At 48.9% G+C, this 24,217-nt stretch overlaps 1 protein-coding gene across 2 annotated transcripts in view; it reads left to right on the forward strand.

The window, feature by feature from the left end:
* Positions 1–223: 223 nt before the first annotated feature.
* WLS (Wnt ligand secretion mediator) overlaps positions 224–24,217 on the forward strand; it is a gene marked incomplete at its 3' end in the record, with an annotated part of 31,692 nt that continues 7,698 nt past the window's right edge. Inside the window, exons 1-3 of one of the 2 annotated variants that reach the window (XM_080622934.1) lie at positions 224–423; positions 14,503–14,775; positions 23,637–23,761. In XM_080622934.1, the coding sequence (XP_080479060.1) occupies positions 318–423; positions 14,503–14,775; positions 23,637–23,761 (504 nt within the window). In that variant the 5' untranslated portion in view covers positions 224–317. The remainder of the gene's footprint in view (positions 424–14,502; positions 14,776–23,636; positions 23,762–24,217) is intronic. The other variant, XM_080622935.1, reaches the window with a different exon arrangement.

Genomic DNA, 24,217 nt, shown 5'->3' on the forward strand with positions numbered 1-24,217 from the left:
CCATAGGGAATGCCGCTGTGGGAGCTGGGGGGGGGGAATTGTCCCGCTTCAGGAGAGAGCCGAGGGGGGGGCCGGTGCTGAGGGAGCGGGGTGGGGCGGTGGCCGCGTCACGTGACCCGCCGCCAGCTCCTTTAAAGCGGCCACATGCGGCGGGGCCGCCACAATCACGGCGGAGGAGGAGGAGGAAGGACGGGAGCGGCGGGAGGAAGAGCGGGGCCGGTCCCGTCCCGGCGGGCCCCGCCGTGCCTGTGAGCCCGCCCGCCCGCCCGGGTGAGGAGCAGAGCAGCGGCGGGGAGTGGGGCTGGCAGCGTGCGAAGATGGCTGGGGCCATCATCGAGAACATGAGCACCAAGAAGCTGTGCATCGTCGGGGGGATCCTGCTGGTGTTCCAAGTCATCGCCTTCCTGGTGGGGGGGCTGATCGGTGAGTGCGGGCTTAGGGCCGACCCCTTTCCTCACCCTCTTCCTTCTCTGTTAGTGGCGGTATCGCTGCCTCCCTCCCCTGCTGTAATGAACCCGGGCTCGGTGATTAAAACACGGCCTCTCGCCGGGCGCCCGCACGGAGCGATCGGGCACAGGGAAAAGTTTGTGCTTTGTTGGGTTTTGTGTGCGTTTTATGGCCTGGTTTGAGCCTCTACTTAAAGAAAGAGGGAAGCGGGGAGCAAAGCCTTCAGTATGGCGACCGGTAGCGCAGGGGAGCCTGCAGCTGCGAAGTTGATTTAAGAAAAGGAGATATATATTTAATTGACGAAAAACAGATTATCCTTCCACTGTCGTCGGACCTCGGCCCCTCCCCGGCTCTCCTCGGCTTCCAACCGGCCGCAGGAGGGAACCTCACCGAAATGATAGCGAAAAACTAATGGAAATTGAAATAAAATTGAGAAGCAGAAAGAGGGAGCGCTGGTGGGTGCTGCCCGGCCCCGCTCCGCCGCCCCGCGGCCCGGTTGGGTGTCCGGGGTTGTTTTATGGGGATTATCCCCCCCTTTTCCTTCCCTTTCCTTCCTCCCGATCCGCTTCCAAGGGGCGCTGGGGGGGGGGGGGGCCTTAAACATTTCCCCCCCATCCCAGTGCTTCTTGGTCCTATACAGACAACCCCGGTCCCCCCCTGTGCTTCGGGTCGCGGTCATCCCCCGGACTCCCTCTCGGACCGGGATCCGGGACACCCGGAGCCGCTGGTGCGGTCCCTCCCCATCGCGGGGGATGTAAAACCCCGGCCGTGAACCCCTCGGCCTCGGGGGGTAGCGGTGGGGCTGACCCCTGCCAGGGAAGGAGCTGGGTGTGGAAGGAGGAAGATGGAGGAGAGCCGGGCGCTGGGGCAGCCCCGGCGGTTCTCGGTTGGTTTATTTGTTCTTTTACTAGAAAGCAGCTTCGCGTTGTGCGCCGGCTCCTTGTGCCGCAGGGCCGGCTGCTTGGAGCTTCCCAGTGCGCTGCCCGGCCCAAACCCTCCTGCCTCCACCCGGGGTTTATTCGCTTCCTTTTGGGGCTGGTGGGATTTTCAATGCCCGCTGGGGGTAATGGGAGCCGCATCGCTCTGGATGTGCTTCTGACTTGGGAGAGTGAAGTTGGGCTGTTCCCACCATGGCCTCTGTTGGAGTGGTATTGAGGAAATACCTGCTGTATGCTTTTATTTCCTAATGTTTCTCTATGTTACCCCCTTCTTTTCCTCAGGAGGCAGAGGCAGTGTTTCTGGTGCACATCAGCACTTTGCCTTCGTAGCCCCTCTAATTCTCTGCTTCCGAGAATCATAGAATGCTAAACATCGCTTTGAAACACCAAAGTTCCCCCCGTTCTCTTGCTTCCTCACTTCTGCTTAATCACAATGGAGTCACTAGCACACACTGGATAAAACCCAGTTTTTCTTGTTTTGTCCTGAACCAGCCCTGACCATTATCAGGATTGGGTTTTTTTTACTGCCCCCTCCCTTTTTCTTTAAGAGCTGCTTACAGAACCCAGCTCTTACTCATGAGATAAGGTGTTTTGGCCCACGTTGTGTATAGAAGCCAGGCTCCATGTTCAGCCTAAAAGTGTTTTTCTAGGAGCTGCTCACTTCTAAGTTTAAAAAGAAGCTGTTGGTACAAAAGGAAGGTGTTGATCAGAAATCCTGGTTTCTGTTGCCATCTGGAGATGTGATATAAGCAGATGTGTTTAGGCTTGATTTCATAGGCAATAAACAGAAATGTTATCAGGTTTGTAGGGATTTAGAGCTGCAAACTTAGCTGCTCTTAGTCCAGTCTTCAGTCTTGCCTTATTCCCTCCCTGACCACCCTCTATCTCAGGGTAAGTCCTTGGGGGATTATTGTGGGCAAACTTCCTTTAATTGCTGGAAAAAACCTCACTTCTGATCTTCCAGCAGAGGAACCAGCACTGATCAATCACCCAGACTGGTTTTTCTGCAAAGGTGTTTAACACTTCTGATGTGTTCAAGGAGTGAAAAGGCTCCTCTTCACTCTAGTGGCTGTGGGATGGGCTCCAGCAGCTCCCAGCCCTCCTGGGAGCTGAAGCCTGGGTGTAGTGGTGCTTGTGAAACAGCTGGTGTGTAAGCTAGGTGTGGTCCCCCACATCTGGCACAGGGGCACACATGGAGAGCATCACAGCCTGGCGCCCTGCATGGAACTCTTCCCAGAAAGCCACCTTGGATGGTGCCTCACTGATGGGGTCCATGGAAACTGAGCCAGTGGCTTGTGACTGAGCCTTGCAGCTGCAGGGTCCTGGTCCCTTTATAGAATCCCAGACTGGTTTGTGTTGGAAGGGACCTTAAAGCTCATCCGGCTCCAACCCCTGCCACAGGCAGGGACCCCTTCCACTGGAGCAGCTTGCTCCAAGCCCCTGTGTCCAACCTGGCCTTGAACACTGCCAGGGATGGGGCAGCCACAGCTTCTCTGGGCACCCTGGGCCAGCGCCTCAGCACCCTCACAGGGAAGAGCTTCTGCCTAAGAGCTCATCTCAGTCTCCCCTCTGGCAGGTTCAAGCCATTCCCCTTGGCCTGTCCCTACAGGCCCTTGTCCCAAGCCCCTTTCCAGCTTTCCTGCAGCCCCTTTAGGCACTGGAGCTGCTTTAAGGTCTCCTCTAAGTATTGTCTAAGAGGTGGGATACAGGTTGGTGGTTGGTGCTCTGCAGTGTGCAGAAGCAGAGCTCACGCTGCCAGTGGCTGTGGCAACAATGACAGGGCACTGCTGCTCCTCAGAGAGGTGTGACAAGGTGGGATGGGAGCTGAGATGTCACTGAAATAGTGTTCCTGGTCTGGTTTGATCCAGTGCACCACACAGACACCAAGAATCTGGTTATTTTAGTGTATCCAGGTCTAGACAAACCAAAATATGTCCAGCACTGGAACAGGCTACAAAGCTGAAGCAGCCTGTCCTTTAGCAGTCAGTTAGGTCATGTTTCAAAACAATGACTAAGTGCTCTATTTTAACAGATTACTTGTGCAAGTCCAAAATACACAAATGCATTGGTACCCGATGCGACAGTGGCAACAAGGCTTCGTTTGCCTGAGCTTGGGGGTTTCTGCAGCAGGGTTTTGTGCTCTGTGCTTGCACAGTCAGCTGTGTAAGGGCTGAGTTTCAATAGGGTTTGCACATCCCAACAGCTCTTTTATTTAGGAGCAGGACTCTGATCAGCTTGCACATGGGTGTTACTTTGAGCTGTGTGTTGGCAGAGCATGAGATGTACACACATGGGAGTAATTCACTTCCTCCTGTGGTGGTCTTTGCAAAGCTGGAGGGTGAGAAAACACCTCCAAGAAGGGTTTTAGTGAGCGTTTCTTTGTGCTATGGTAATGAACTGTTGGCTCCGGACAAGTGGGGCTGTCACTGCTGCAAACCTTCCTTTGCTCCCAAACCCTGCAGAATTCGTGGTGTCTGCTCTGTTCTGTGATGAATGCCTTGTTTATAGGTTACATTTGAGTGTGCATTATGTGCCCAGTTAGGATATATCAGTGCTAGCTAACACAAGATCCATAAAGTTAATCATACAACCTTGTCTTCTCTATCCCGCTATAAATGATAGCCTAGATAGAGAGAATGGATCAAACAGGAATGTTTTCTGTTATCATTCAAGGCAGTGTTAGTGTTTGTGAGGAATTGGGCTAATGCTGGTTTACAGTCATGCCAGCATTCCCAGGAGCTCCCATATTCCATGCATATGTATGCTCTGCTTTTCTGCTGTATGGGTGGGTTCAGCCACATCCCTGCACCCTGACTGCTCCAGGGGAGCTATCAGGCTCCTACCGGCTTGGAGCTGTTCTGGTTGGCATGTGGAGCCAGATTAGACGGTGACAGCCTTGGATTTGGCATGAGGACAGTCCTTCCAACAGCTGGGTACCTGCTGGGGAGCTTTTCATGGTGTCCTTCTTTATAACTTAATTTGCACCTTGAAATTCTTTCGTGTATCCCAGCCTGGTTTGTGTTGGAAGGGACCTTAAAGCTCCTCCAGCTCCAACCCCTGCCACGGGCAGGGATCCCTTCCACTAGAGCAGCTTGCTCCAAGCCCCTGTGTCCAACCTGGCCTTGAACACTGCCAGGGATGGGGCAGCCACAGCTTCTCTGGGCACCCTGTGCCAGCGCCTCAGCACCCTCACAGGGAAGAGCTTCTGCCTAAGAGCTCATCTCAGTCTCCCCTCTGGCAGGTTAAAGCCATTCCCCTTGGCCTGTCCCTATGGACCCTTGTAAAATGGGTGTGTATGTGCATATGTATGCACATGGTATTTTAAAAGGGGAAATATATGCAATGTTTAAAAAAGAAAATGAAAGAAAATTGACTTTACTGGTCAGATCTGTTCCAGAGTTCATGGATATGGCAGGAACTTTAGTGTTGATCAAGTCCAAAAGCGTGGAGCACTTCTCATGATGCTTTGTAGCTCCCACTGAGTACCAGAGGATTCTGAGCCTTTTGGGTGTTGGCACTGGGCAGGGTTCCACACCTCTCAGTGGGCTTTGTGCTGCTGATTGAGCACCACCAAAGCAGGACAGGCACACAAACCTGCAGCTTTCTCTCTCCATTACTTTAGCCAAGCAGAGTGATGTGCTGCTTGTCCTGCCCCTGGCTTCCCAGTACTAGGGAGGCTGCAGCAGAGTGAAGCCGCTGGGTAGATGGGATGGCTGAAGTGGAGGGCACAGGAGGAAATCAGACCGCAGAGCTCTGTGCAGCAATAGCCCTGCTTCAAAACTGTGGTTTGTTTTGTTCCATTGGGTAAGTTATCGAAAAGACCGTTCATTTTATGTGACTGACTCCTAGGAGTCCAAGAACACCTTGCCCCAAGTGGCACAGGGTCTTGGTTTCAGTTCAGATGAATGCAGGAGAGCCTCTCGCTAGTGAAGACAAAGTCCAGGAGCAGGCACACTGCAGTTAATTGCAGTTAATTACTTTACAGACTCAGGTGATCGGAGAAGTGGAGGTGTTCACTGAGCACATGGGTCCCCTGGGAGGAGGGGGATGCATTTAAGGAGGTACAGGTTCACTGCTCCCTCGCCTCGCCTTAAGGGGAAAAAAAAACGGAGTTGTTTTGACTGGAACAAATGGAGCTGACTTGTGTGTCTGGCCCAGAGATAATGAGTCATGTGTATAACTGCCTGAGCAGCTATCGACAATCCGGTTCATTATCTAAATGTCTGATTTGGCTCCTGAGCACTGAGCTCCCAGGATTTCATCTTCTTTCATGGGATTTCATTACTTTCTTAGGGCTGAACTGATCTTTTGAGAGGGAGGAGGCTCTGATGCTGAAGGTACGTGGATGCAGCCTGCTCGGGAGCAGTGTCTGTGCTGCAGGACAAAGCCTGTTTTATGTGCCTGACTTTCTTTCATCTCTGGCCTCTCCAGAGATGGGTGAGCTGTGCAGTACCGTGGACATGAATGCCAATAGGCTCCTCTGTATAGACACATTCCTTCTGTGCTGCAGCCTTGGCAGGAGCACCGGGAGCCGATGAAAAAGCAGACATGAAAGGTCATGTCTGTTTGGTTTAGGTCTGCTCAATTCTTCTTAAGAGCTGTAACTGTAGCTGAATGGGCAAATGTGCCATAAATGGAGGGTTCCCAGGCAGAAACGGCTGTGCTGGGGGCCTGAGGAGCAGGCAGAGAGGCTCAAAATCCTCCAAGGTGCTTGCTTTCTGCTCTTCTCACAGCTGTATCACTTGTAAGCTATAGTTACCTTGGGAGAGATGCATCAGGTACACTCCATGCCTTGTAGTTTGGGTCTTCTTGTGCTCCTCTTGTCTTTTGTGTTGGCACTAACTAGAGCCCTTGGTTTGAAACATGCCCTGAATGCTTGCAGGTGGTGATGACCCTGCCTGCCTGTGCTTTGCAAAGGATAAAGGTTTAACAGGAAGTTTTTCGTTAGTAAATAACATCGATGGTGTTTGAAGTTATAACCCCGACAGCCTCCGAAAGCCTTTGAAGGGCTCAAGGTGTCCCTGTGCTCCAGGACTGCCGGCTGCTGCCCCAGCAGGATCTGATCCCTCCCATTCAAATGCAGATGGAATTCTTTACATATCTGAGCGCTGGGTGGTTTCAAGGTATCTTGTGATCTGCGGTGTGCAGCGGGAGCTCAGGCTCGGGAGCGGAGCTGCTGGATACTAGCAGGTCATGCTGCTAGTTTAGACCTCTGTTTGCAGGGATTTAGTATCTTGGCTGGTTGGTGCAGGAAATGCATTTCATCCGAGTTGAAACTTGACAAAGGAGGCCTTGGAAGAGGCTCAAGCTGCCTGTGGCCGTTGGTAAAGCAGTCCCTGCCTTCCCTTTTTCCCCCCATATTCTTTGAAATAAAATAGTTCTGAACACACAGTCCTGCATTTAGGGAATCTGGTACTGCAAATGCCCTCTTTATGTGCATCTGTTACTGCTGTTCCATACGTATGTGAACCATGGAGGTTGTGCATTGGGTTCTTCCAGCAAATACACTTGTACTGTAGTGCCTTACAAGGTTTACCTGCTTTGTGACTTACCTGGGGCTGAGGGAATGAGCCCTTTTCTCTGAGAGCAAAACTGCTGTTTAGAAGCCCTTTGCCTGCTGTTGGGTGGCAGCAGCCTTGCAAGGTGCTTGGATTCCTGTTCTTGCAATGGGGATCCTGACTGTGTGCTCAGTTTTAAAGGCTCTTGGCTTGGAAGGGACCTTAAAGCTCACCCAGCTCCAACCCCTTCCACGGGCAGGGACACCTTCCACTGGAGCAGCTTGCTCCAAGCCCCTGTGTCCAACCTGGCCTTGAACACTGCCAGGGATGGGGCAGCCACAGCTTCTCTGGGCACCCTGGGCCAGCGCCTCAGCACCCTCACAGGGAAGAGCTTCTGCCTAAGAGCTCATCTCAGGCTCCCCTCTCTCATCCTAAGAAGGCACAGGACTTCCTCAGAACTCCAGCAGGACTCTTCTGCTGGCTGTAGTGCTCGGTTGGGGACCTCAAATCATGGCAGCTCACTTCCCACCCCAGTCTATTCAGACAGTTTCAAGTTTAAGCCTAGGTTTGAGTTTGGCACTGCTGTCTGTGCCACCAAACACTGCCTTCCATCCAGCTGTATCCTGAACCAAGTCAGGGCTCCCATTGCCCTCTAAGCAAGGTATAGAAGCCGGTGCTGTCTCTAGAGGATGTCTGGGCACAGATTCCTTCAGTCTTGCTTTCCACATCTGATGCAGAACATAGCCTTGGGTCAGGAGTCTCCCAAAGTAGGTTTTGGTGATTTGGACATGTTCAGTTTTGTCTGAAACAAGGACAGAGAAACTTGTAGTTCTGAAAAAAAAAATCTATTAGAGACTATAGAAATAGGGATGCTCATCTACAACAGTATGTTTAGAGACTCCCGCTGTAAATAAGGGAAATGGTGCCCTGGGGTGTTAAAGGATTATGGTCTGGATAAAAGCTTGAATTCAATTGGTAAGAAATACCTTTCCCAAGTGGGTTCATTTGCTTCTAGTGGGTTATTTGCTCTTCAAAGATGAATTATATGGTTTATATGTACAGCAATTCTGCATGGAAAAGGTGCTGCAGTGCTCAGAAACAGGCTTTGTGAAATAGTAACTAGTAACGAAAAATGGTAACTTAAAGCATTAGCGGTTACTCAATATATTAAACTTGTAGCATCGAGGTGAGGCAAGGAGGCAGGAAAGGTAACTTTTGTGTTGCACTACATGTGTATTTCTAACTAAGGGGTATGTATGTTGTAACCGGGGCTCTCGCTGTGATAGCCGGGGAAGCTGAGCCTGTCTGGTGCTAAATTAGCTTGTTTATTCCTGCCCCACTGCTGGCGAGTGCAATGAAGCAGAAGCGCATTGTGTGTGCTCGCTGGGCAGTGCTGGCCTGCGCGGGAGGGGGTAATTGAGTAGAAAAGCAGAATGCTGCTGGTGCACGGGCGAAGTTAACACCCCATGAGCTCAGTAGGGTTCAGGCTTTAATCAATGTAGACACAATGCAACTGAGAGCTTCTAAAGGGTTGTTGATGGGGCGAGAGCAGGGGTCAGTGGTTAACTTGAAATGCTGGAGGGGTTCTAGAGGAGAAGGTACCAAATACACACCATGTATTCCTATGGGAGCAGAGGGGATGTTGTTCTTGTCTTGGGGCTGAATTCCTTGCTTGCAGCAGTGGGAAGGAGGGAAGGAGGAAGGAATAATTTGAGGGTTTATCGCAGGAGCTTGGTAAAGATCTACTTAATGAAGTTAATAACAATGAGTGATGGTGGCTCTCATGTGAATCTGGGCATACATAATATTATAAAACAAAAGTAAAGCAAAATTGAGCTCACTTATAGTGGTGTTTTTACTTAAAGATTTAAGTTTAAATACAGACAAGCAGCATTTCTTTTTCCTCTTGGGCAACAGTTCCTGGGGTAAGCTCCTTTGCTGGTGGGATCTTATTTTCTGCCTCGGGAAAGGGCAGGTGAATGCCTACATGTAAATAGGTTGTTTCATGGACAGTACAGCTGAAACCAAAGGCAAGTGCTCATTGCTGTACTGGAGAGATGCTGAAGTTGGCCAGCCTGGAAAGTAATAGTAATAGTTTGACAACTGCATGTATGGGTTGGGGAATGAATGCTTTCCTTTTGAGGTAACCAAGCCAGGAGGGTTAAGTCTCAACTGAAACTTGCCAATTCCTCACCCCTCGAAATACTCTGTTTGTTTCATTTACTTGGCCACGGTGTTGCACCCATTGAATGGAATTGAAACTTCCCCTTCTCAGCCAAGCTTAGGAGCATGGTGGTCTCCAGGATCTAACCTGGTGGCTCAGGAGAGCACAACACAGTGATGGGTAGGGGCAGGGGCACCCCACTGTTTACCAGCTTGTTGCATGTTTGGGGCAGGGTGCTCAGTTTCTCCAGCTGGTTCTGTAGGGTTTTGCTCTGGAGAATGCAGGCAGACAGAAGCAGCGCTGGATGGGTCAGGGTGTCTTGGCCACACGATGAATCACTTTGTCTGTCTCCACTTGCACTTTGTTTAGTCTATGTGAAGCAGAAGAATTTCTTTTCCAGTTGAGATGCAGGAGGGAAATCCTCTTTCTTGGCAATGAGGATGGTCACCAGTGCTGAGAAACCAAATAGGGGCATCCTTTGCTGCATTAGGTCCTAAGATCTTTGACCTCTCCAGTTAGTAGATATAATGTATGCTGAGATGTCTCCTGCAGATCCTCTTACTTGGAGTCACTCTATAACACTGTTCTCTTTGGGTAAAACACTGCAAACAGCTCAACACAGGACTGAGTAGCTTTGGATCATTGAAAACCTAAAGCAATTGAATTTTGGTCCTCCCCCCAGTAAACATCTCCCAACTGCTGCTGTTTCTTGGGGATCAGAAATATGATCTTAAGCTCCTTTCCAACCTGAAACACTCTATGATTCTATGGAAATCCATACGCTTGAGCCAGCATACCATTGGCTCTATGGTACTTTGAAGATGAAAAGTGATAAAAGCCTCACTGGTGGTTACAAGCAAGAGTTGCTTCAATGTGTGAAACACAGCTGAAATCGCTTTGGAGGTCCATGGGAAGTGGTGGCCGTGCTGCTGAAGGCACCTGGTTCTCCAGGGCTCATGGCCTAGAACCATTGCAGGGAGCTGTGCTTCCTTGGTAGGGAACAGCAGCATCTGCTGGGACCCCCTGTGGTTGGGGAGCTGTTGGAGCGAGTGCAGAGGAGGCCGTGGAGATGCTGCGAGGGCTGGAGCAGCTCTGCTCTGGAGCCAGGCTGAGAGAGCTGGGCTGGGGCAGCCTGGACAAGAGAAGGCTCCTGAAGGGGAGACCTTAGAGCAGCTCCAGTGCCTAAAGGGGCTGCAGGAAAGCTGGAGAGGGGCTTGGGACAAGGGCCTGTAGGGACAGGCCAAGGGGAATGGCTTTAACTGCATAGCTTTAAAGATAAATGTGTTTATGTTGTGTATGCAAACAAGCTTCAAAGAGGCTAAACTGAATTCGCTCCCAAACTAGTTTGAAAGCCAGTGAGCTGCAGAAGGGGCTGCTCAGGCTGCAGTGGTTTTGTTTTCCTCTCTGTGCCTGCCTGGGGTTTTAAGGAAGATTTAATGCAGGTTTGTCCCATCAGAGCTGAAGGGGGCTCCGGTGGTGCCCATCCCTTCCTGCCTGCTTCCCTCTGGCATGGGCACATGGCTCCTTGGAGATCCTGCTGCTGCTCTGAAAGTGCTTGCTGTGAATCATCCTGCCTCTAAACTGCTCTGTAGGAAGTTTGTCTCTTAAGCACAGGGAGGCTGGAAGCATCCTTGGACAGTGCTTGTGGCTCTGGCAGCCTCATGCCTATGGCTTCTGGTGTCCATCACCACAGGGGATGAACCCCTTGGTGTAAGGGGTTGCTGGGGATGCTTCTTGGGGGCTCTTGGGGCTGGCTTCTCTTGGAGCTGGCTCTGGAAGAGCCACGTTCCCAATGGGCTTCTGCCAAACCTTCCTGACCAAAGCTCTGAACCCCTCCAAGAGGTACCTGCATTACTGCCGCGCTTCCCATCGCAGTGAGCAGGCTGGAACGTGGGCTGGGGCTTCTCCACTGGATTATGCACAAATGGCCATTGAATTATTTACAGGCTGACATATATCATTTAATACCGAAAGCTGAGGCTTCTACCAGCCCCACAGGCAGACTGGCTGAAAGCAGCCCACCCGGCACCACGTGCTCACTGAGGTCCCTCGGTGCTGGCTTTGTTTGCCATAGCACTTTGTAATGCTGTTAGCTGACTTGGCTGCAGTTTCCCAAAGCAGTTTTTTCCACTTGGTTCAACACTCACTTGAATCTAATGGGACTGGAGCCAAAGAAGTAATGGAAGCCAAGTGCCGACGTTCCTTTGGTGTGCAGTTCCCAACGAGGAATAGATGGAGTAATTGTCTCTTGTTCCTCCAAGCTGTAACTTTGGCAGAGGGGATACTTGAGGGAGAATGCCAAGTACTTAAAATCAGTCCATGATGAAAACATGTATTTATGGCTATAATGAGTTGCATCAAAGCAAGAGATATTCATTTTCCCTGTAGAAATAACTTGATGTCTCTGAATTCAGAAATGCCTACTTTCAATCACACAAAGGTCTCAGAGTTAAAAAGCTCTGAATGCCTGGCTTATTTCACCACAATATTCCCAATACTCACTCACAGCTGCACTTTGAGCCATGGTAACCGGGCTCTGCGTTGAGGCAGGATAAAGGAATGTCGCACTGGTTTATGCATGTCCTTAACTCAAGTGTTCCGTAAGCCTGGGCTTGCAGCTTGAGTTTGTTGAATGCTTTATTTTATTCTATTTTGGTGTTCCTTTGAGGCATGTCAATGATTTCTGGTTTGGGGCTGCTGTCATGTGTGAGGCTTCTGTGGTTCCTGGAGGGCTGCTGGATGCAGTGGGGTTTGAGATGCAGCAGAGTGAGTCTGTGTTGCACCTAAGCTATGGATTAATAACCAGAGCAGGAATGAAGCTGGGACTATTCCTGCTTAAGCAAATCCCTTCCAGCCTTCATGCCAGCATCCTGCTGCTTTGCAGCTACAAGAAACTTACTGCTGTCAAAAAAACTATATAAAAAAAATGCTGTTTATAAACTGCTTTTGAATAACTTCCTCCCGACTCGCACATTGAGTCATCGCTCCCCTGCCCGTAGGAAGCAGCACGGATATCATCTTCAGTGAGGTGACACACGAGGGAAGATGCTACGCAGGGTTCTTGGCTTGGCTCCCAAACAGCAGTAGAGCTGCTGTTGTGATGCTGTGTCCAAATTACAAGGGAGCCAGGTCTGAATCATCCGGGTGTAGTGTGTGCGGATGTGTGCTGAGCCTGGCAGCCCTGTGAGGCTCTGCTCTGGATGGGGCTAGGGGTGGCTGGTGGGTGCTGTGCAGTTTGGGTTTGTTTTACTCACTGAGACAGTTGAAGTGTGGAGATAGGGTGCTGTGTTTGCTGCTGGAGCCTTTTGGTGGGCTGTGATGTGTTCAGGAAGTCCTGAACCATGCCTTGGAATGAGGATGATGATGTAAGAATAGCCCATGGACTGGCCAGCTTCTTCCCTGTTTCATGTGGCCATCGCGGGGGTGTTTCTCTGGAGACTTCAACATTAAGGGTGCTGAGGCGCTGGCACAGGGTGCCCAGAGAAGCTGTGGCTGCCCCATCCCTGGCAGTGTTCAAGGCCAGGTTGGACACAGGGGCTTGGAGCAAGCTGCTCCAGTGGAAGGGGTCCCTGCCCGTGGCAGGGGTTGGAGCTGGACAAGCTTTAAGGTCCCTTCCAACCCAAACCAGGCTGGGATTCTGTGATTTAGGCTGCACTTATTCTGTACTCTCGGATATCTGTTATTGTATGTGCTCCTTCTGTTTTAATTCCATAGTATAGGAACACTTCCATGCTTACCTCTTGCATTAGAGCATTTTTACATTATTAGGTTAAATTTGCACTTTAATTCTTGAGTTTCAAGCCTTATTTTAAAAAGGGCCGGATAGTTCCGTGTTTCATTTCCATTTCATAACTTGCATTGTGTAACTTCAAATTCTAGTGAGAACAGACATCAAGAAAACTCTTTTAAACAGATTAAAAAGAGAGTTGACCCACTCCATCTGCTTCCCAAAACCTGTGGAGTTGGAATTCATTACACCATGTCCAATGGTACATTCCTGGTGATACTTCAGAAAACAGGACAGTTGTGGTTTAACAGCAGTGAAACAGATTAGACATCAGAATGTGTCGAATTGGCTGTTGTGGGGAAAGAAACCTCAAACCAGCTTCTGTCAAATGGGAATAGATGAGTAAGAGCAGGGGAATCACTGACCTGGTTTCTGGACTTCTGATCCGTAGAAGCCCCTCGGAGCACACTGGGGAGATGAGGACCAGAGCAGCTCCAGCTCTGCTTGTCCTCATGGCTTGTTGGTTCTGTGATGCCTGAAAGTGGCATTAAAATGTGTATTTCCCAAATGATACTGGAAAAGCAGGGCAGCAGCACTGTCAGGAGAAGTCTCTGCATGGCAGAATGACATTGGAAATGTATTTGAGGTTTAAAAGCCTTTTCTTTCTCTCGGATCTGAAGGTGTTATTTGCTGAAATTCTGGCTGGAGGTGGATGCATTTCCCTTCTGCTTTCATCCCTGTTTGTGCTTCACAGTTGGACTGTTTCCTCGTTGATGTAAAGCCTGTGCAGTTTACTCACTAGTTTTAATTGTCTGATCTGAGATGTTACACATCATCCGAATACGATGAAAATGGGCACAAAGCCATGTCCCTTGTCTGTGGTGATGGTCACAGGGCAGAGTTTGGGGAGCATTTTGGAGCCAAGGTCTCCGTTCAGCTTCTTTTCCCCCCAGTATCTCAAAACCCTGTGTCTAGAAGGAAAAAGAGACAAATGTCTGGCTGTAATAGTTGTTAATTCACACCTGACTTACAGCCAAAGGAAGAGTACCTTCATGCACAATGTGTCTCTACAGTGAGCAGCAGTGGGTGAGCAAAGGTCTTTGGAGCATGATGGAGGTGACCAGTTTATCCCATGCTTTGGTGAGGCTGAGATGGCTCCCACAGCACATCTGCAGACAGCAGATGCTGGTGATGGCTCTGAGCTGGATTAGATGCGAAGTGGTGCTGCTCTCCCATTACCAAGGGTTCTTAAACAAGCATGGTGTGATTCAGCAGTGAGAAAAGGCTTCCTGCCCAAGGAGTGTGCCTGTTTGGTAGGTGACCATAAGGTTTAGGATGAGTTCATCTGTCCAGGTTTGTGATATGGGCACATGCTTTGCATGTGGATTTGCTCAAGTGAGCAAAGCAGAAGGGTGTATTGCACAGGAAAAGATGCTAGTAACTTCCAGTATGATTTTGGTGTAGCTGAGGTATCTGAGACAGACCCAGCAGATTCCGGCTGCTTCAGCTAATCCTAATTTGATCCCACTACAAAGTCAGGAGTATGTCTGTAGATGTAATAAACTTAATTACTTAACTGCAGGATCAAGCAGCTGTGAAGGAGAAGCATTTGATGCATTTGTTTTCAATTGCCTTCAAGTAGTTGAAGGGGGAGTTGCCTATTTTGATGGGGAAACCACTAAGAAGATATCTAAAGATGCTAAAAATGTGGTTCTCTTCCATTTACAGCTCCCAGCCCCACTACAGCTGTTCCTTACATGTCAGTGAAGTGCATTGATGTAAGGAAGAACCACCACAAAACCAAGTGGCTGATGCCCTGGGGACCCAACCACTGTGAGAAGCTCAAGGACTTCGACGAGGCAGTGAGCAGGCAGATTGAAGCCAATGACATCGTGTTTGCTGTGCACATTCCCCTCCCCAGCAAGGAGATGAGCCCCTGGTTCCAGTTCATGCTTTTCATCATGCAGCTGGACATCGCATTCAAGATGGACAATGACCTAAGTAAGTCACTCTTTGTCATTAGGTGCTGAGTGTGGTCTGGTTTCCTGATGTATTCCTCTTGAAGTTGCCTTTATCTCGCATCATATGCCAATTGCTATGATGCCTCCGTACAGCTGGCGATACAGGAGCACGTCCTAAAGGTGAGAGTGAGTAATGAGGCATTTCTTTGAGCAACCTGCTCTAGTGGAAGGTGTCCCTGCTCATGGCAGGGGTTTGGAACTGGATGAGCTTTAAGGTCCCTTCCAACACAAACCATTCCATGGTTCCATGATTTCAATATATATCTCCACAGGGAGAGCTGTTCACGCCGCACTAGTGAGTAGCTAAGCAAGTTCGCTGTTAAAGTACATAGACCATCAGCAAGTACACTGGTTTTAAACCCAGCAATTTGCTTTCACAGCGTATACTTCTGGGTTTCATATAGTTTTCAGTATGCTGATTGCACAGCAGCAGCTTACAGTTGATAACACAGCCCAGCTCTTTCAGCTGCTTCTTTCCTCCTGCTCTCACATATTCCCAGCCTGTGCCTTGTGCTGGCTCCGTTGTCTGTATCCATGAACTGCATGGTGCAGCCTCCTCAGCAGAAGCTCAGGCTTGGCTGGATGAGCTCTCTAAGCAGTTAGAAGATTGGGTTAGTCATGGCCATGCAAGGTAGTGCCAGGACCAGTGATGAAGATCTGCTGGAGCAGGTGAGGTGTGGGGATATTCCTTCTGGAGCAGCAGCATCACCTTACTGTGCTCTGGTTTGGATGTCTTGCCCTGTGTGGAGGTGGTGGAAAGCAGGATCATGAGGCTTTTCATTTTTATAAGAGTTACTGCCTCAAAAATCCTTTATTTATATTTTTTATATATATAAATGCGTTTTTTTTTTTTTTATATATATATATGTATTTACACACACACTTGAACTAGTTACTGGTTTCTTAGTCCTGGAGACTTTAAGCTATGCAATTCTGCTCTGGGCTTGCCAAGCACTTTGATGTGGTCAGCTTTGAAATTGCAAGCCAAAGTACTCAGTAAATGAGATTATTGATCTGTAAGTTTATCTGAGGGGTCCATAGGAGGGAATGTTCATGCTGAGTCTTTAAGCACAGGTTCTCCAGCAGGCACCAGCTGCAGGAGAACTGGTGTTCATTTACTGAGCCTTTGTCATCACAATGGCTTAAATGTCTTCGGTTTGAGGTTGGTTGATGTGAACTGAAGTAGCTGCCCCAACCTTCCATCAATCCTTGTTAGACACATGTTCTTGCTAGGATTTGATGGAAAGTTTGATTTGATGGATTTCCCCACCTTCTGACCTTCAAACTGCAGTGGTCCAAAGTAACTGGAAAACTATAGAGGAATTGTAGATGAAGCAGTTTTACTGGGATTCACCCTTAGTACCTGGAAGAAGATATCCTCAAAAAAACCCAAACCCCAAACTCAAAAGTAACTCTGCAGAATGATGTTGGGAGCAGCAAAGGCAAGACTGATCTGCCCCTTCCTCAAAGAAGGGATGTGTATGTGTGTTTTAAAGTGCTTTTGGGAAAAATCCTTCTAACAGCTATAACCTAACAATGAATAATAATTCACTTTCCAACTGATTGAACTGGGGCTTCTGGAGCTCTTTGGCTGCAGCCTGTCTGTTGGTCTGGCTTTAGTGTTCATGTAACCATATGGTGGATCAGCTGTGGTTTAGAAGCTGGCTGCTGGATGTGGACTAGCAAACATGCTCTGATACAGGGGGGCTGGCAGCTCACAGCCAGGTCACTGTAGATGTAAAGCTGTCATGAAAGCTTCAGCACATCTCCTTTCCTGCCTTCCCTGCTCAGCATTGACCTGTTCCTTCCTGGCTGTTAAATCATAGAATAGTTAGGGTTGGAAAGGACCTTAAGATCACCCAGTTCCAACCCCCCTGCCATGGACAGGGACACCTCACACTAAACCATGCCACCCAAGGCCTCATCCAACCTGGCCTTGAACACGGCCAGGGATGGAGCATTCACAACCTCCCTGGGCAACCCATTCCAGTGCCTCACCACCCTCACAGTAAAGAATTTCTTCCTTAGATCCAAGCTAAACTTCCCCTGTTTCAGTTTGAACCCGTTACCCCTTGTCCTGTCACTACAGTCCCTGATGAAGAGTCCCTCCCCAGCATCCTTGTAGGCCCCCTTCAGATGCTGGAAGCTGCTCTGAGGTCTCCACGCAGCCTTCTCTTCTCCAGGCTGAACAGCCCCAACTTTCTCAGCCTGTCTCCATACAGGAGGTGCTCCAGCCCCTCCTCATCCTCGTGGCCTCCTCTGGACTTGTTCCAACAGTTCCATCTCCTTTTTGTGTTGAGGACACCAGAATGTATCATCATTAAGCTGAGTTTAAAATGAGACTGTATAAAGCTTACATATGTATTCTCTCTGCATTTTAGAGATAATTAGAGAGATAAGAGTAGCTTTGTAAGGTTATTAAGGCTTCAGCTTCTTAGACTTCAATAGAGGTTGTGCTTAGAGAAACAACTCTTTGTTCTGAGGCTGTTTGAAGTCAAACCACTGAGCTGGAGCCAGTTCCTGGCTGAGCACCTGGGAGCAGGTTGCTAAGCCGCTGAACAAGCTCTTGACAATTCAAGGCCAGGTTGGACACAGGGGCTTGGAGCAAGCTGCTCTAGTGGAAGGGGTCCCTGCCCGTGGCAGGGGTTGGGATTGGGTAAGCTTTAAGGTCCTTTCTGACACAAACCAGTCTGTGACTGGTTCTAGGACAGTGTTTCTCCTCTAAGTGCAGGGAACCTTTTCAGGTCAGTATTTGTGTTCTGTGACTTCAAAGGTGGGAACTATTTCTGAGCTTTAAAAGCAGAAGAGCTTGTCTTGGGCTACCCTCTGGGTACTGAAGGCAAGTTTCAGTGTGAAGTGTGCCACTTTGCAGCTGGGAAGGGCTCAGTTTCTGATCATTACCAGTTCAGCAGCTGCTGGTGGGCTTTCTAAGAAGCATTTGCAGACAAGGGACTTTAACACTTCTTCTGGTGTGAGCTTGCTTGACACATCTTGAAGGTTTTCCCTCCAGGACTGAAGAAAGTACTTGCAAATGCTGTTTTCCTACACTTTGTGCCAAGCTGAACCAGATGTAAACAAAGTGCAAAATTTAAGCAACTAGTGAGTAACGTGGTTGTTGGTTGCTAGATTGTGCTCTAAGAGGTTATAAACTATTAAACTAAATCTTGTTAAGCCAGAATAATTGTGTTTGTGTCTCTGTATCTCACTGCTAACTTTGCATCGGGGCAAGAGCTTCATTGATGGGGTAATTGGAATTAGCTCCTCAAGAGGCAACACTGAAGATGTAAAACACCAACCATGTGAAATAACCTCGTTTCTTCTCTTAAACTGCCAATTCCAGCTTCTTCTCCCTTAAGCTTCGAGTGACCTCAAAGCCAGCAGTCATCCTGCTGGAGTCAGTGCCAGCAGGGGCTGGTGCCAAACCAGGGATGGCTCCTGGAAGGCGTTGCAGTGTTAAAGCCTCTGCCAGTCACCCCCGTAATGACCATCTTGAAGCTGTTCAGATCATCTAGGAAAGCAGCGCTGCCTGCTAACTGCAGATGCTCTTAGCCGCCTGAAGCTGCTGCCTGCTCCCTGGGGACACATCCTGGTCTCCGCTGGCTCCCAGAACCCTGCAGCATGGTCCAAAGATGTTAAAGTCAATTTGAGGCTTGCAGGGGCCAGGCATCCTGCAACATCCTGTGGGATTGGCACTTGTAGGAGGAGAAACCAGCCTTTATCACATTCATCTTGGAAACTTGCTCTGGAGTTCCTAAATGCAGATGTTCAGGAATGATTTTGAAATGCTGATGTTTTAAAAATGCAGATGTTAAGAAGCTGAGCTACTTCCCTTGTGTCTATAGAATCCCAGACTGGTTTGGGTTGAAGAGAGCTTAACACTCATCCAGTTTCAACCCCCTGCCACGGGCAGGGACCCCTTCCACTAGAGCAGCTTGCTCCAAGCCCCTGTGTCCAACCTGGCCTTGAACACTGCCAGGGATGGGGCATCCTTAGCTGGAGCAGGGACCTGGGAGCTGTCGGCTCCCTGGCTACGAGAGGCTTCAGGAGCCCCTAGAGGTGGGCTCATCCTGCCTCAGTTTAACCTTGTGGAAAAGTAAACCTGAAATTGCTGAATATTTAATTGACATCCAGGAATGGAACATCCCTGAGGACAAAGTGCTGGGCATCAGATAATGACACCTTTATATATCAGATGGCATGAAGCATGGAGGGACCTTTATAGACTTTCACTGTAAAACAAACCCAATGTTGTTTTCATCTCTCTTTCCATCTAGTGAGCACAAAATGTAGTGAGATGTCTCCTGGTTTCTTTGCAGTTGGAAAGCCCTTGTGTACAGTGGGCTAGCCAAGCACTGCAGACTCCTGTTCAGATTCAGTCCATTTTGGTCTCCTTTGAGGGTTCTGTAATTTTAGAGAGCTGGTGAAGCATGGGAATGCAATGCAAATAATTCTAGTGTTTCCTCTGTTCGCTCGCATATGTTCCTTTCCAGACAGCTGTATTAGTATGCAGATGGCACAGAGCCACCTTCTGAAACAACTTCTCTATTTTTAGCCCATTGTACAGTGAGTAAAGCCATCCTGTGTGAATGTCACACAGCGAAGTGAATCATGGAAAAGATCCTGAGCACCGAATGTCTGGCAGTAAATGCCAATGTGAAAAAATACATTGGTGCTCAGAGCATGGCAGGTACTGGGGAGCCCCTCACTGCAGGGGCATGGCTCTGACCTGCTCCAGAGCATCTCCAGAGGTGAGATCCCCCCTGCAGCCCTGATCCAGCTCTGGGACAACAGCACAAGAGGGACGTGGAGCTGTTGGAGTGAGTGCAGAGGAGGCCATGGAGCTGCTGCGAGGGCTGGAGCAGCTCTGCTCTGGAGCCAGGCTGAGAGAGCTGGGCTGGGGCAGCCTGGAGAAGAGAAGGCTCCTGAAGGGGAGACCTGAGAGCAGCTCCAGTGCCTAAAGGGGCTGCAGGAAAGCTGGAGAGGGGCTTGGGACAAGGGCCTGTAGGGACAGGCCAAGGGGAATGGCTTTAACCTGCCCGAGGGGAGACTGAGATGAGCTCTTAGGCAGAAGCTCTTCCCTGTGAGGGTGCTGAGGCGCTGGCACAGGGTGCCCAGAGAAGCTGTGGCTGCCCCATCCCTGGCAGTGTTCAAGGCCAGGTTGGACACAGGGGCTTGGAGCAAGCTGCTCCAGTGGAAGGTGTCCCTGCCCGTGGCAGGGGTTGGAGCTGGATGAGCTTTAAGCTCCTTTCCAACAAAAGCCATTTGATGTTTCTATGCTTCCACGTGTAGCCTTGCAAATGGAGACTCAGCAAGAAAGTTGGAACCTCAGCAGCAGTGTGTCTTCTCATCATGCATATCTGGAATACATAATGACCTAAACAAACCTGTCTTGTCTCTGTCGGGTTTTGAATCTTATCCAATGATACCGGTGAGGTTGTTGCTCAGCACTTGACCTGCTGATACCAGAAGTGATTTTCCAGGCTCCAAATAATCTAGATGTCATCCCCAAGATCTATGTAGGCAAAGTTAATCTGGAGCATGCCATGAGGAGGTGCTCTGACATGGTCCTTCAGAGATGAAGCTTCCTGGTGTGGGGCTTTTCATCTCTTGGTACTGAATAGGGCAGAAATTTCTACCTTGATCATTATGTGTGGAGGAACTGAATAACTGCTTTCCTCAAACGTGTTGGCATCTGAGGAGCTTAGCACAGGTTTGCAGTGGTGGTTTCTCTTTATTACATGTATTTTACCTCTTCTGCTGTGTCTCAGCTTTGAATGGTTAAAATACTCTGATCTTGCAGTACTTCCGGAAGTAAAGACTGGCTCCATTGTGAGTCCTTGCCTCTTGCTCCACTGTTTTGATAGTAAATAATACTGGTTTCAAACACCTTTCTTGTTCCACCATGCTTGGTTTCAAGATACATCAGCTGCTGCTTTTCTCCCTTCTCCCTGGATATATATTTATGTATATATATTTATACACACACACACATACATTTATATATATTTTATGGTGACAATCTCAAAGGGTCTTTGTACACAACCTTTCTATGGGGAGACATTACCCAAACACAGAGACTGATGGAAATTCAGAGAGAGGTTCAATTCCACCAGCCTGTAAAGGCCCACACCAGCACATCTTCTGCCTTCTGCTTTTCATACTCGATGGCAGCAGCAATATTTGGATTGCAAAGAAGAAATAATGAAAGCTGGTTTTGTTGGATTCAATCCCAAGCATTTCACTTGGGTTTATGGCTTCTGAAATGAAGTTTGTAGTTCTTTGTAGCTGGGCCAAGTTTAACTCTATGTTCCCATTTATCTGTTTTGCTGGTCTTCTAAATAGTGGATCTGAGATGGCAAATTCATGTTTCATGGCAACCTGACTAATGGCTGCTGTGGAAAGGAGCCTGATACCAGTCTGGATGCTATTGATCATGTGTGGAAAGAAACTAAATGCTCAGAAAAACCTCGATGCATCCACATCAGATACATAATAGAGCCACCTCCAAACACTGTATAAATAGCAAGTGTGGACCACAGATACATCCGCACCTCTTCCCGTCGATTGGGGTGAGTATGCCACATTGTCCCAACAAAAACGCAGGTGAAGAAGATGGCAAATATGTGGGACCCTCCGTGCTTGAAAGACTCCTGCTTGCTCATAGACATGCCACAGCCTCCCTTCAGACTTATGAAGACCAGATTGCTTTCAGAGCTGAACTTCAAAGCTCATCAAGGCTTCATGTGTCTTTGCAGCCATTCCCATGTGCTGCCGGGAGAGCAGCCAGCCCTGTTCCCAAGCAGAGGGTTCCTGGTGCAGAGCTATGGGTGTTGATACTGTGTAAGCCTTTCACATCCTTATGGGATGCAGCATGTTGGTGTCCGGCTGTGCAGTGACACAGCCTTGATGGAATGTGTGTGGGGCTCAGATTAGATCCACAGAGGCATTTCTGACCTCCTGAACTGAAAGCGTGCCATGAGCTTGCAAGGGTGAGCAGTTTGCAGTGAGAGCAGTGCTGGATCAGTGGCACAAGTGATTCTGTTGCCATTTTCCAATGCTTCTCCGTGGATGATGATTCCGTAGCCATCTTGCAATGCTTTTCCATAGCTTTCCTGACAGCTGTGGCTCTCAGTGTGCTGGTCTAGGAAAAGAGGCTAGGTTGCAGCGTGCACATGCTCGTTTCAGAACATGTTTCTCTTCCAGAGCCTCCCCTGGGATCTGTGCCTGGTAAATAGGAGGGGTTTACATCTGGTAGAGCTGGTACAGACTTGCCTCGGGTTTTTAAAGCATGTTTATGTGTTGCTCCTTGGCAGTCTTCAACTGTAATTCACGAACTTGCTCAGTTATGGCACCTAAATAAGCCTGTTCCAGCCTCATTCCCTTCTTGCAGCAGCAGTCTCTTGACAGCCTCCTAGAAAGAGCATGTCTAAAAGCAGTGTGCTCACTGTGACACGTCCAGGAGAGGATGAGCTGCCTGTTCCCATGCAATCTTGATGTGGTGACCTTACACATAAGCTCAGCGTGTGTTTACTCATGTGCACATTGGTGCATCTGTAAAGGCAGGAACAAGTCGGTGCTGGTGTGGACGTGGAGGGGAGGGTTTCAAAAGTCTGATGGAGAACGGCTTGAGCTGAACACCACATACAGGAAACATCACCTCCAGCATGTGTGGCTGTTCCTGCGGGGTTTTCCAGCAAGGCCAGCACAGCTAAAGTTGAGGGGGTTTTAAATTTCTTCTTAAAGGAGGTTTGAGCAGTGTGTTCTTACTCTGGGAGCCCTGGCTTATCTCTGAAGGGCAGAGGATCCGAGCTGTGGGCAATTCTGAAGCAATTCATACTTTTGGTGATGAGCTATGACTCTGCCCAGCAGTGCCTTTCCCTGCTTCCTTCCTTCCCGTCCACCCAAAGATCCCAGTGACCCTTTTTGTTTCCTTCATTTAACATCTCTTTGGTAGAATGCATCTTGTTGTTAAGGGGTGTGTTGTAGACCTTCAAGATGTTGGGCTTCAGTGTTTATGGGTGATGTACTTGCAGCCAGAAGAAACACAAGGTTACGTTAATAGATGGCTCTGTTCATTTAGGCATGACAACAGAAGTGCCCCATCCCTGGCAGTGTTCAAGGCCAGGTTGGACACAGGGGCTTGGAGCAAGCTGCTCTAGTGGAAGGGGTCCCTGCCCGTGGCAGGGAGTTGAAACTGGATCAGCTTTAAGGTCTCTTCCAACCCAAACCATTCTATGGTAGTTGCATGCCTTCTCCTTTATACAGCTCATCTAACCAGCTACAGTTATGTACTGCATCTTTTTTGTGGTTTTCTATAAACACTATTTCAGTGTTGATTTAAAGCAAATCCTATGATGTGATAGAGTCACTTCCTGAAGCAGAAAGACCTACTGCACACCTTGTGTTACCTGCAGAAGGTCTATATAGAAGCCTGTCTTATTATACCTCAGCCAGCCCTGGTGAAGAGGCTGCTGGATTGCTTTTGGCTTACTCTATTTCTGCAGCTGTCTGGGCTCCAGTTCTATATGAATTATTATTTCAAATGCTATATGAATAAATAATGCTCTTCACCCACAACCATAACATAAGCTGTAAGTCACGGTACATTAGGAGGATGTCAGACCTTTATGACCAGTAAAGATTCTTCCTTCTCCGCTGGAAAGGAAATAAACATTTTGAAAAGGATGATTTCATCTGTATTGTTTGGAATGCAAAATATTCCATTCCCCTCCATAGCTGTGGATCTCTGTAAGGTCCTCTCTGTGTCTACAGGCTCTGGTACCCATCTGATCCTCTGTATAATTCCTCTCTAACAAGCCTGATATCTCCTTACTCTTGCAGAAGAGAATGCAGAGATCACCCTGGATGTGTCGCTGGCGTATCGTGATGACATGTTTGATGACTGGAAGGAAATAGCGCATGCAATGGAGATCAGGAAGCTGAAATGCACCTTTGGCTCACCAAAAGTAAGGGGTTTTGATGATGCTGGAGGTGAGGGGTGTGGGATTGTGTTGGGAATTGTCTTCCTTTCCTTCTTGGTGCTTCCTAGAAGCATGGAATTGTTCAGTCGTAACTTAAAAATGTGTCAGCTCAAAACCTGTGAAAACCTGATGAGCTCCATGTGCAGTTGGTCCTGTTTGGGGGTACAAGAGAACGGGGTGAAGTTGGGGGTAGACTTACAACTGTAAGGAAGAAGAGGTGTGAGGTGTTGCAGAGGTGTTGTCTGGAACAAAAATGCTTTGAGCTCTGTGCACCCCAAACCATCGTAGAGAACTTGGACCTTTCCATCTTGTGCTTGTGATGAACACAACCTTATTACAGGAGTGGTGCGGAAGTAGCCCCCAGGGGCACTGCAGCACTCCGAGAACCCAGAGAAGTTTGTTAGAACAACTTCTCAATGCCCCAGGCTTCAAGGCTTAGGA

Source organism: Psittacula echo (assembly GCF_963264785.1).
Source record: "Psittacula echo genome assembly, chromosome: 7".
NCBI lineage: Eukaryota > Metazoa > Chordata > Aves > Psittaciformes > Psittacidae > Psittacula > Psittacula echo.